Source organism: Musa acuminata, chromosome BXJ3-9, assembly GCF_036884655.1.
Source record: "Musa acuminata AAA Group cultivar baxijiao chromosome BXJ3-9, Cavendish_Baxijiao_AAA, whole genome shotgun sequence".
In the NCBI taxonomy this organism is placed as follows: Eukaryota; Viridiplantae; Streptophyta; class Magnoliopsida; order Zingiberales; family Musaceae; genus Musa; species Musa acuminata.
The window spans coordinates 11,349,160-11,360,855 of NC_088357.1; the positions used below are offsets into that span (position 1 = coordinate 11,349,160).

General features: G+C 41.8%; 1 protein-coding gene, 5 non-coding genes and 1 pseudogene across 6 annotated transcripts; all 7 read right to left on the reverse strand.

Moving 5' to 3' along the window:
• Positions 1-3,754: 3,754 nt before the first annotated feature.
• LOC103998175 (polygalacturonase At1g48100) lies at positions 3,755-6,066 on the reverse strand. The gene is made up of 6 exons (XM_009419567.3): positions 5,375-6,066; positions 5,122-5,289; positions 4,945-4,989; positions 4,663-4,870; positions 4,502-4,583; positions 3,755-4,417 (listed from the first exon to the last, which is right to left on the reverse strand). Exons 1-6 carry the CDS (start codon positions 5,861-5,863, stop codon positions 3,904-3,906), a joined length of 1,506 nt encoding a protein of 501 aa, XP_009417842.2. The 5' UTR covers positions 5,864-6,066; the 3' UTR covers positions 3,755-3,903.
• Positions 6,067-6,534: 468 nt separating this feature from the next.
• On the reverse strand, positions 6,535-6,615 carry TRNAL-CAG (transfer RNA leucine (anticodon CAG)). Its single transcript has one exon. It is a non-coding gene; the product is annotated as a tRNA-Leu (tRNA).
• Positions 6,616-6,744: 129 nt separating this feature from the next.
• TRNAL-CAG (transfer RNA leucine (anticodon CAG)) lies at positions 6,745-6,825 on the reverse strand. The gene has a single exon. It is a non-coding gene; the product is annotated as a tRNA-Leu (tRNA).
• Positions 6,826-6,953: 128 nt separating this feature from the next.
• Positions 6,954-7,034, reverse strand: TRNAL-CAG (transfer RNA leucine (anticodon CAG)). Its single transcript has one exon. It is a non-coding gene; the product is annotated as a tRNA-Leu (tRNA).
• Positions 7,035-7,162: 128 nt separating this feature from the next.
• Positions 7,163-7,243, reverse strand: TRNAL-CAG (transfer RNA leucine (anticodon CAG)). The gene has a single exon. It is a non-coding gene; the product is annotated as a tRNA-Leu (tRNA).
• Positions 7,244-7,370: 127 nt separating this feature from the next.
• On the reverse strand, positions 7,371-7,451 carry TRNAL-UAG (transfer RNA leucine (anticodon UAG)). The gene has a single exon. It is a non-coding gene; the product is annotated as a tRNA-Leu (tRNA).
• Positions 7,452-7,535: 84 nt separating this feature from the next.
• On the reverse strand, positions 7,536-11,425 carry LOC135648701 (ubiquitin-ribosomal protein eS31z fusion protein-like; annotated as a pseudogene).
• Between the last annotated feature and the right edge of the window lie 271 nt (positions 11,426-11,696).

Consider the following 11,696-nt stretch of genomic DNA (forward strand, 5'->3'; position numbering starts at 1 on the left):
TCAATGTGAAGCCATGCCGACCAACTGTCGGCATATCTCCTGTCTTTCTTTTGGTAATGTCTTCGTCAACATGTATGCTCCGTTGTCATCTGTATGAATTTTCTAAAGCTGCAACTGCTTCTCTTCAAATACATTTCGAATCCAGTGGTATCTGACATCTATATGCTTTGATTTGGAATGAAACATTGGGTTCTTACACAAATGGATGACACTCTGGCTGTCACAATGCACCACATAATTTTTCTGTTTCAACCCAAATTCTTGTAAGAATTCTTTCATCCATAACATTTATTTGCATACCTCTATAGCAGCAATATATTCTGGTTCTGTGGTAGAGAGAGCAATACACCTTTGCAACCTGGATTACCATGACACAGCTCCCCCTGCAAAAGTAAGTACATAACCTGAAGTAGACTTTCTCATATCTATATCTCTTGCCATATCTGCATCTGTGTAACCTGTCAACACATGTGGTCCACCTCCAAAGCTTAAACAAATCTTAGAGCTCTCTCTGAGATATCTAAAAATCTACTTCACTGCTGCCCAGTGCTCTTTGCCTAGATTTACAAGAAATCTGCTAGTAACACCTACTGCATATGCGATGTCCGGCCTCGTACATACCATTGCATACATTAAACTTTCAACTGCTGAAGCATAAGGAACCTTTTGCATTTTCTCCTTCTCCTCATCACTTGACGGACTTTGTTCTGAGCACAACTTGAAGTGACCTGCAAGAGGAGAACCAACTGGTTTTGCGTTGCTCATACTGAATCTTTCCAATACCTTCTCGATGTATTTCTCCTGTGACAACCAAATCTTCTTGTTTTTCCTGTCACGGGAAATCTGCATACCTAGTATTTGCTTTGCTAGCCCCATGTTCTTCATTGTAAAAGACTCACTCAGTTCCTTCTTCAACCTGTCAATTTTAGATATATCTTTCCCAAGAATAAGCATGTCATCAACATAAAGTAAGAGAATAATACAATCCTCACCAAACCATTTGATGTACACACAATGATCTAAAGCCGTTCTTTTGTATCCATTTTCTATCATAAATGAATCAAACTTTCTGTACCACTGTCTTGGAGCTTGCTTTAGCCCATACAAGCTCTTCTTCAACTTGCAGACAAAATTATCTTTACCTTTGACTTTGAAGCCTTCTGGTTGCTTCATATAAATTTCCTCCTCCAAATCACCATGAAGGAAAGCTGTCTTCACATCTAACTGCTCAACCTCTAAGTCCTGGCTAGTAGCAATACCAAGAGCAACACGAATAGAAGACATTTTAACAACAGGAGAGAAAATCTCTTCAAAGTCAATACCTTTCTTTTGACCAAAGCCTTTCACAACCAATCTAGCTTTGTACTTTGGTTGAGAACAATATTCTTAAGTCTTCAACCTAAAAACCCACTTGTTCTTCAAGGCCTTCATTCCATTTGGTAGCAGCATCAAATTATAAGTGTGGTTCTTCTGAAGAGCATCCAGCTCTTCCTGCATAGCAACTAACCACTTCTCTTTCTGCTCACTTTCAACTGCTTCCTGGTAACTCTCTGGTTCACTTGCATCAGTAAGCATTACATACTCATCTGTAGAGTATCTTCTAGAAGGTTGACGTTGTCTAGAAGATCTTCTCAACTGAGGTTCTGTTGGAACTTGCTCTCCTACTTCTTCTTGCTCAACATGTCCTGCAGGTAGATCAATATCAGGCTCTACACTATCTTCCTGCACATCTCCCCCATCACCATGATATACTGGAGGAATAATTGGGTCACAATATGCTAATCCTTCTGCAGAAGTCTTGGCCTGTGTCTTCTTCTTTTTCAAATCTTCAAAGGTTTGATCCTCAAAGAAGACTACATCTCTGCTTTTGAATACCTTCTGCTTTTCTGGATCCCAAAGCCTGTAACCAAAATGATCATGTGAGTAACCAAGAAAAATACATTCTTTAGACTTACCATCCAGCTTGGACCTCTCATTGTCTGGAATATGTGCAAATGTGCGACAACCAAATACTCTCAAATGCCTGTAGGAAACATCTTTCTCTGACCATACATGCTTTGCAATATCACCATCTTTGCAATACAAGAGATCTTCCATTCTTGGTTTCCATATCATCCAATTATTTCCATTCAAACTAATCATGCGAGAAATATTACTGGCCTCCATGTTCAAATACAAAAAATAAATCACCAAAACCCCGCTCTGATACCAGTTGATGGGGATATAAAGAGGAATAACCTTTGTATATTAATAAATACTATAAGACTATAATATGCAGCGGAATTAAATAAAAACATAATCAAACAGAACACCAAGATATACGTGGAAAACTCCTTCAATGTGAAGGGTAAAAACCAAGGGGCAAACTAGAGATAATTCACTATGAGAATAATGAATATACAAATCTCAATCTCTTGCCCTAAACCCTAGCAACAACCACAAGAGAATAACTGGGATACAAGGATCACGTCACTGCCCACAATATCTAAAACCTCCCCAAATAATCATAGCAAGAGTCTACTGTAGATTTGATCTAACCTAAGATGAGAACACTGCTAGATGATTGAGAACAGTCTCTCTGCGTTGTCCTTGTCTTTTTCCCTTTCTTTCTCTTCCTTTTCTGCCTTGTTCTCTTTCTTCTCTTTGGAATCTCGTGGCCCTCAAGATCTGCCTCGTTGCTGTCTTTTTATATTATTTTTCTACTTCTAAAACGTAGTCATCACATTCCCTAATCTTAATTAGGGTTAGGTTAAGAGGAGGTGTGGGCTGTGGGCTGCCCTAGCCCACGTGGGCGGACTATCAGCCCAACAGATGCAACACTTTGAGGAGAGTTTTCTGTGTTCTTAGCTCTCCCTGAGCTGCAGCAAGATGCATACTGTACTTCTTTGTGTCAGTCAAGTGTATCATATTACTTGCAAGCAGTAAAAGTGCAAAGTAGATCGATCACCTGTGGAGTTCACCTGCACTGTTCTATGCTTGCAAGCGTCGCTGGTTTGAACCACATACAGGAAAACATTCTAAGCAATACTCTTTGCTGCTTTCAGGCATCTGTGATGATTATACGAAAGATGCATGCCGCTGCAGTACAGTACCAGTGGAATCTTTCTCCAAGCTCCCGAGGAACACACAGGAGAGAAAGAGCACTGGTTGGGACAGGAAAAAGCATGGCAGGTCCACAACAGTCATCCATCATCTGTGACATGGGAATACTTTGAGGTGTCCCGAAATGCGGGGCAACCAAGACGAAGCCCACCTCAATAATGCATCCCTGCCTCCGCCTTCTACTCTCCATGAGCCGCTAACATAGAACATGAGGGGTTTCGAGAGGAACCTAACAGTGGGAGGGTGCAAATGGATGGGGTTTAGAGCATGCACCGGCGCGCACAAGCCTCCTACCACCATTCCCATCGTTGTTGCTGCCCATCGCGCAAGAGAGAGAGATCGCTTTCTGTTCGTCAAAAGGACTTTTCTTTTTGCCTCGCCCTCACCACTCCCGTGAGTTAAGAAGCTGCTGGTCACTGATATCTTCTCTCCTTTTTCTCAATTCTCCATTCAATAATGCATTCATGATTGATGTATTGGTTCATGAACTTCTTCAGGTGCAAATAGCTTTATCTAGCGCCCACAGCCACACTAAAAGCGGTTCCTTTTGCTGAAGAACAAGGTGGAATATCTCTGAACCTGGAAATGCCATTTGAACTTTCACTGAAATATCATGTTAATTGGTCCAATCAGAAGCAATTCAGCTTTGAGCTTTGCACGTTTGACTCTTTTTCCATTTCATTGGGAGAATGTGTTGATTACACACAGCTAACTTCCATAACTTCACTCCTTTCATTGAGCATTTCTCGTCACTATATTGCAACCTTACTGTTACATTGAGTATGATTCTTCGTGTACCATTTAACTTCCTCGATAGCACTTATCTGAATCAATGTCAATAATCGATTGAGGTAAGCCCTCCGACAAGCACGACACCGGAGGAATCGTCAGCGTCTCTGTCGCGCCGTAGGCATTCCAGCAGAATGGATCGGAGATGAAGTCTCCTTGGGCAGGAAGCAGCTCCACCTCCGATAGAGTGATGTTGGTGCAGGGAACAGAGTCGCTGCATGCCAAGTGGATGGGCGGACTCCTAACGTCGTATGTTCCCCTGATGCCGGTGTAGGATACATCTGATACGTAGACCGCAGAAGTCTGGTTCAGGCATGACTTGCTGAGGCAGTAGTACTGGTCGATGATGATGGGGTTCCTCACGGTGTCCATGCGTATGTTTTCGAAGCTGATGGATGAGACCGATCCCGATCCACCTTGCCATGTCTTGATCCTGACACCATTGTCTGAATGCTTGATGACTGCGTTCTTCACTGTTATGTTTGCCACACAGGCCCGAGTGTTCTGCTTTCCAAGGCTCCCGATGCTGAAGGAGGGAGACAAAGCAGCTCAAGCTTGTTTAGGGAGAAGATGAGTGGGTGTAAGCGATGAAGGAAGGTCTCGAGAGTACCTGATACCATGGCTTGGTCCACAGGTTACGTTTACGATGCTTATGCCGACGCTACCAGCTCCGATGGACACACAGTCATCCCCTGTTCATCGCCAAAATGCAGCATACATAAGGATTCCTGTGATGTGGACGTGGAAGCAACTTTGAGATGATGAGCTCACCATTAGAGATGACGGAGTTGTAGATTCCGACCAGCTCGGTGTTCTCCACATGGATGCCATCGGTGTTGGGGCTAAGAGCAGGTGAGCTTATACAGATTGTGTCAATGGTGACGTTCCTGCAGTTGTCGAACCGGAAGTGGAACTGAGGGCTGTTTTGGATTCTGAGCTCGCGTACCGTGAGATTTGAGCTCATGAAGAACCTCAGAGCCTGAGAAAACGAAAGCTTAGTTTGCAGCATTCATTGGCTTTACTGAAACGAGAGGTAAATCCAGTTGAGGTTACCACAGGACTATCACAAGTTCCAGGCAATGTCGTGCCATTTGGCCCCTGCAATGTCAGGAAAAGTGAGATTAGATTCTTGGCATCGAGTTCCTCTGTTCTTCAAGCTCGGGAAAAGGAAACAGGATCTCTCTCCGTTGCTACTTCTTTTGTGTCTCACAGGTGTTCGTTCATGTATACCTTGTGAGGTTTGCACGGAAGGTTCCACCACTTCTCTCCTTTTCCATCAATGAGTCCACCTCCTTGTAGCTTCATCCCGTTGACTCTGTAGAACACAAGCCACTGCCGCCGGCTAATGCTCTGAGGCCATTCGTCCGGACCATCGGGTGGCGTAATTGTTCCATCGACCTTGTTGTAGACGAGCGTCGGCTTCGTTATTAGACTCGAAGGGAACCAGGGAAGAATTAAGATGAACTGAGAAACCATGGCGTACCTGAAACGTGAGCTCACTCCGACAAGGCCCGGCGAAGATGGTCGACTGGATCTTGAAGGTGTAGCCCTGCGGAAGAAGGATGAGTCCTGGCCCTCCTTGGCAAGCAGCCTCCCACGCGCTCTTTAATGCTTCGGTGTCGTCGGAGACTCCATCGCCTATTGCTCCGAGGGCACGCACGTCGAGAACAGCGGTGGAGTTGGTGGAATTCCAACCGTGGTTGCCATCGATAGGCTCTGGAGGAGGAGGACGAGGAGGCTGTCCACTAGTGGAGTTTGTAGAGCTCAGCCCAGAATTCCCGCGGATGGCAGGCTCAGGAGCAAGTGCAGGAAGCCGACGGATGAAACTGGGAGAGGGAGGCTCCGCCATTGGAGGGAGAGCAATGCTGTACCTCGGACGCTTCACATGAAGACGAGCTCTTCCATATGCAGGAGTGCAGCAGAAGGTAGAGGAGATGAAGACGAGAAGTAGGAGAATCCTCGTTACTTCCATTTGTGGGTTTAGCCTACGAACAGTGACAAATGGGCAGGAACAAATCGAAGATCTCGTGGCTATATATACACAAAGCCAGGATCTCACTGTCCAAGAAGACGACTCCAATCCACTTGTTGACGAGATGAAGCTCCGTGAACCGAATGAGGCCTACTCGGAGATCCTACGGCGGCGGGAGGTTGTCGCCGTCTTAGCAGCTGCATGCGCCTAATGGGAGGAGACTGCACGCGAGCAAAGACTTGGAAATGGGCTTAAAGTGGATCGGTGAGGTGAGGGATTGAGAAACGTGATGAAAAGGATAATAAACTCAAAACAGTATGATCATAAAAAAGCATGATATAGGTCTAAAAATCTAACTAAAGTTGTCAAGAATGGGATTCGAACCCATGCCCTTGTTGACGAGAAGACGACTCCAATCCACTTGTTGACGAGATGAAGCTCCGTGAACCGAATGAGGCCTACTCGGAGATCCTACGGCGGCGGGAGGTTGTCGCCGTCTTAGCAGCTGCATGCGCCTAATGGGAGGAGACTGCACGCGAGCAAAGACTTGGAAATGGGCTTAAAGTGGATCGGTGAGGTGAGGGATTGAGAAACGTGATGAAAAGGATAATAAACTCAAAACAGTATGATCATAAAAAAGCATGATATAGGTCTAAAAATCTAACTAAAGTTGTCAAGAATGGGATTCGAACCCATGCCCTTTCGGACTAGTATCTGAAACTAACGCCTTAGACCAACTCGGCCATCTTGACTTTATGTTTATTTAGCCTCCTAAATAAATTGATGAAGTGATGAATTGAGAAACGTGATGAAAAGGATGATAACTCAAAACAGTATGGTCATAAAAACGTCTGATATAGGTCTAACGAGCCAACACAAGTTGTCAAGAATGGGATTCGAACCCATGCCCTTTTGGACTAGTACCTGAAACTAGCGCCTTAGACCAACTCGGCCATCTTGACTTTGTGTTTATTTAGCCTTCTAAAGTAGATTGGTGAAGTGAGAGATTGAGAAACGTAAAAGGAAGGATAAAGTCAAAACAGTATGATCATAAAAAAGAATGATATAGATCTAAAAATCTAACTCAAGTTGTCAAGAATGGGATTCGAACCCATGCCCTTTCGGACTAGTACCTGAAACTAGCGCCTTAGACCAACTCGGCCATCTTGACTTTGTGTTTATTTAGCCTTCTAAAGTAGATTGGTGAAGTAAGAGATTGAGAAACGTAAAAGGAAGGATAAAGTCAAAACAGTATGATCATAAAAAAGCATGATATAGATCTAAAAATCTAACTCAAGTTGTCAAGAATGAGATTCGAACCCATGCCCTTTCGGACTAGTACCTGAAACTAGCGCCTTAGACCAACTCGGCCATCTTGACTGTGTTTGTTTGGCCTCCTAAATAGATTGATGAAGTGATGAATTGAGAAACGTGATGAAAAGGATGATAACTCAAAACAGTATGATCATAAAAACGTATGATATAGGTCTAAAGAGCCAACTAAAATTGTCAAGAATGGGATTCGAACCCATGCCCTTTCGGACTAGTACCTAAAACTAGCGCCTTAGACCAACTCGGCCATCTTGACTCTGTGTTCATCTAGCCTACCTTTTTCTATATAACCTAAAGTATAATATTCATATCATCCACAAATTATTGTGGGTTACGTCAACCTGTGATTACAAAACCAATAATTTTAAAAGATTATCGGGCTATATGAGTAATCAAGAAACATCAACTGTCTGCCACATGATATTATTACTATTATTATCTATAATCTAGACTCTAATAAAACCCTGGACGTTGCGTCTCTTCTTGATCATGTTTCCATTTGGCTTTGAGCAGAGAGAATGAATCAGCAATCATTGTCACCCTTGAGATTTTGATTTGTGTCAAACTCGATCTCAATCCGAGAGTAGTATAGAAGGAAACAAGCTGCACTGCACATTCATGCAAAAGAATGAAAATGGTAGGTTAAAGATCAACGGGACTTGTAGAACCTGATATTGGAACCTCAGATGAGCACTGCACTACTTGCTTGCTTCAACATTCTTCAAACAGATGGCAATGGTAACCAAGGCTGGGGGAGATCAAGGAACACTGAATCAGAAGCTCCACAAAATTCATCAGGAAAACTTCCCCTTGAATGTTTCAAATTGTGACTGGAATCATGCTGATCATCCCATTCCTCTCAAAGTCTTTCCTGCAGAGGTGAAAAAGAGGAAATTACAAATTGTGTTTATCAAAATACTATGTGAATATTGAAGTGTAGATAAAAGGAAATTTGCAGAAATTTATGAATCTTAAACATGTTATGAGTCCAAGTTTTGCGGAAATTGTGTTTCGTCTTCTGCAGGATGAAGTAACAGACAATGCATTCACCAGAGCTGGTATCATGCAGATAAAGAAATACTGAACAACTTTGAGATATTTTGGAGTGGCTGAGCTTTGTGCTAAGTTCAATATGTTTGGACCCTTGACGGAGGATGAAAAACCACAACCAAGCAAAAATAATGAATCTAATGAACCAAAAGGGCAACTTCTAACTTCAGAAAATATCAAATCAGTTCCACATCCAGAACGAATACATCATGGGTTGCCCAGATTTATCAAAAGAATACAAAAGAATCTAACAAAAGTCTAAAAAATCTAAGACACTATTTTTTCAATTTCTGAGTCAGAGACATCTGATGAGATTAGGCCCTTGTTTCCAGCCATCTGATGAGACGTCTAATAGGACACTATTTTTTCATTTTCTGAGTCAGAGACACTATTGTTCCACATCTGATGAGACGTCTAAAAAATCCAAAACTCCATCAGGGATTTACACAAGAAGGGCAATGCGACACTAGAGAGAAAAAGTCAAATTCGAACATGAATACTGACATCCATTTTTTTAAAACAAGAAAAAAGAAGATTAATGAAAAATATAGAAGCAACTAAATTTACTACATAAAAAGCATAGAGACACCGTGGGTTGGAGATTATTGTTAAGAGAATATTCCCTATAAAATACTTCATGTCTTCAACAAATAACTTACATGATGTGCATGTCAAGAAGTATAATTCTGAAAAACATAATAGTGTCTTACTGGATTAACAAGTGTTGCAAACAAAACAAGGAAACAAAAATTCCTCACTTTCTGGTTCCTCAAAAGAAAGAAGATTCCCAATATATGTACAATAAATGGCAATTTCATTCAAGTGATATGTAAATGCATCTTCATAACTTTGTTGATGCAGCGGTTATTTTGTTGCTTGATCTTGTCATTGGTTACTTCAGAACTTTTAAGAGGCTTACCTCATGATGCCTAAAAAGTATTCACATCAAGTAGTGCCATACTGAGTTCCTTCAATATTGCCATAGATCTGCCTTCAAGCTTGACGAAAGCAACTTCATTTCTAGTCTCAGCCATGGAAGTGGAGACAATTCTCTTCGCACTGACTCCAAATTGTTGAAGTGTTGCTTGTAATAATCATTTCTCCATAAACGATTCCCGAGCAATCATATGGAGAAATAAACTACCAAAGTAACTTTAGTGCATAGCGAGTAGAAAGTATCCAAGCATCCAAGTAACAACTCAATATATATATTCTACAAAGAAGCTTGTCACAACCTGTTCAACATATGCGACAAGTATATCAAGGCTCTTAGACACCAAATAAGCACATAATTGAACTCTAAAGACTACCTATAGCATGAACTGAAGATAGTGATGAAAATACATCATAAATTTATAATCATCTAGTAAGGAAACTGGATTTGTTGGCTTCCTTCTTAAATGGGCTGAGAAGGGAAAAACTGCCCTTGCAGGATTGGATAACTCACTTTGCTATGGATGCTTTTTGTTTGTGAAATTTGAACGTGTAAACATGGTGAGATGATCCCGCAGCCCAAGCAAGAGAGGCCGTGAGTGGGTCCACTCCCCATGCCGGGTTTTCATTCCCCCGCTTGATAAATAGTTTACATGACAGCATTTTCTTACTAAATCATTGCCTAAAATGACATCAAGAAATAACTGATGGTGCAAAATACTATCAACTATTTTGCACATCTCTGCTTTTTTTTTTTATGACTTTTCTACTATAACTAATTTCCACAGGAAAATCACCAAATATGATTAAAGAGATGATATTCTTAAAAATCAGTTTGGTTTTCTGTCCAAAAATCATATCATAAAATTATTTACTTAGTAAAGATATCAATGAAATTTTATATATCAAGGCAAGATTCATAAGATTCATATATGGTTTTTATTGATTTATAAAATTCACAAAATTTTGGCAAGATAAGTTTTTGAAGAGAAAAGAGTATCCAGTAATTATATTTACTAATATTAGACAGACATATATTATTATTCAAGAAAAATTGATGATAATATTATTAAAAAAAGAGATGGATAAAGTGATGAGGAGGTAATGCAGTGTGATTGCCATACAAGCTTTAAATTTAAATAATATGAAGTTAGTTATGCTTTATGGATCGAGATATTCTATTATTATGAATATTTAGCGTATAGCCATTAGGAAAAGAAACATTTTTTTCTACAAACAACTAAGTATTACCCCAACTAATAATACAATGAAAGAACAAAATGTTTAACATGAGTATAGAAGGTTAGAAATTTTCAGCTGATCAGAATTAGGAGGAAAATATACAGGAAACAATAGAATTGGATTGAAAGGCTCATGATCTGACTAGAATTTTGCTCTACCCTGAGGTTAGTGACGAGAAATATAATACATATAGCCGATTACGAAATGTGTCTCTGCAGAAGCATTGCTCGGTAACCATTCGACAAAATGCCTTTGGAGAACAAGCGACCACAGAAAAGTTTTCGAAGCAAACAATTCAGACTAGCAAATGTATCATAATCCATCATTCTCCTATAAAACAAACGTAATTAAAACCTAAAACCAGGTCATTTGTCCTCTACACATTAATTGACCACATAAAACTAAATCCAAACTAGGAGATCACAATCTTTGCAGCTCGCTAGTTATTGACTCTAAATCAAGAAAGCGATCAATAGTTGACTCACCTTACGCCTTCTGGTAGACGTAGGTGAGGCCGCACTTGCCGCAGTAGTGGCGGTCAAAGTGATTGGCCATGAAGGTGCCGGCTCCACACTCAGCGTCGGGACACTCCTTGCGGAGGCGGGTGACCTTTCCGGTGGCATCGTCCACCTTATAGAACTGGAGCACCGCGAATTTGACCTTCTTCTTCTTGTGCTTGATCTTATTCGGCTTGGTGTAGGTCTTCTTCTTGCGCTTCTTAGCACCGCCGCGGAGGCGGAGGACAAGGTGGAGGGTGGACTCCTTCTGGATGTTGTAGTCGGCGAGCGTGGGGCCGTCCTCGATCTCCCCGCGAAGATGAGACGCGGCTGGTCCGGCTGGATGCCCTCCTCCTCCTGGATCTTAGCCTTCACGTTGTCGATCGTGTCCGACGACTCCACCTCGAGGGTGATCGTCTTGCCCGTGAGGGTCTTCACAAAGATTTGCATCTTGCCGGCGCCACCCGACGCAAGGATTAGTGGTCCGGAGATGGAGCTGAGTGGGCGAGAGTAGGCATTCACGGTTTTGATCTTAGAGGATCGATCTTAAATATATCGGAGACTACGATGTGCTGCCTCGGGAGGCATTATATTAAGATATTATCAAAGATTTTGATCGTTGATTTGGTAATCATCACACATCAGCACAGGATTTACACGGGGAGAGTATCGGACTTAAGTTGGAATGCGGGTACATGATACAAGTAGAATGAGACAAAGAATTTGATCTCTCCACCGATTCGAATCGGGCCGGCCGGTTCAATTTCTATCGATCAGTT

Bases quoted from the DNA above. Each gene is read 5' to 3' on its own strand.
- LOC103998175 (XM_009419567.3), bottom strand. From the start codon at position 5,863: ATGGAAGTAACGAGGATTCTCCTACTTCTCGTCTTCATCTCCTCTACC. The intron at 5,290-5,374 runs GTACGCCATGGT...GTCTACAACAAG, and splicing joins GGAGTGAGCTCACGTTTCAG to GTCGATGGAACAATTACGCC. The intron at 4,584-4,662 runs GTGAGCTCATCA...GGCGATGAACAG, and splicing joins CAACTCCGTCATCTCTAATG to GGGATGACTGTGTGTCCATC.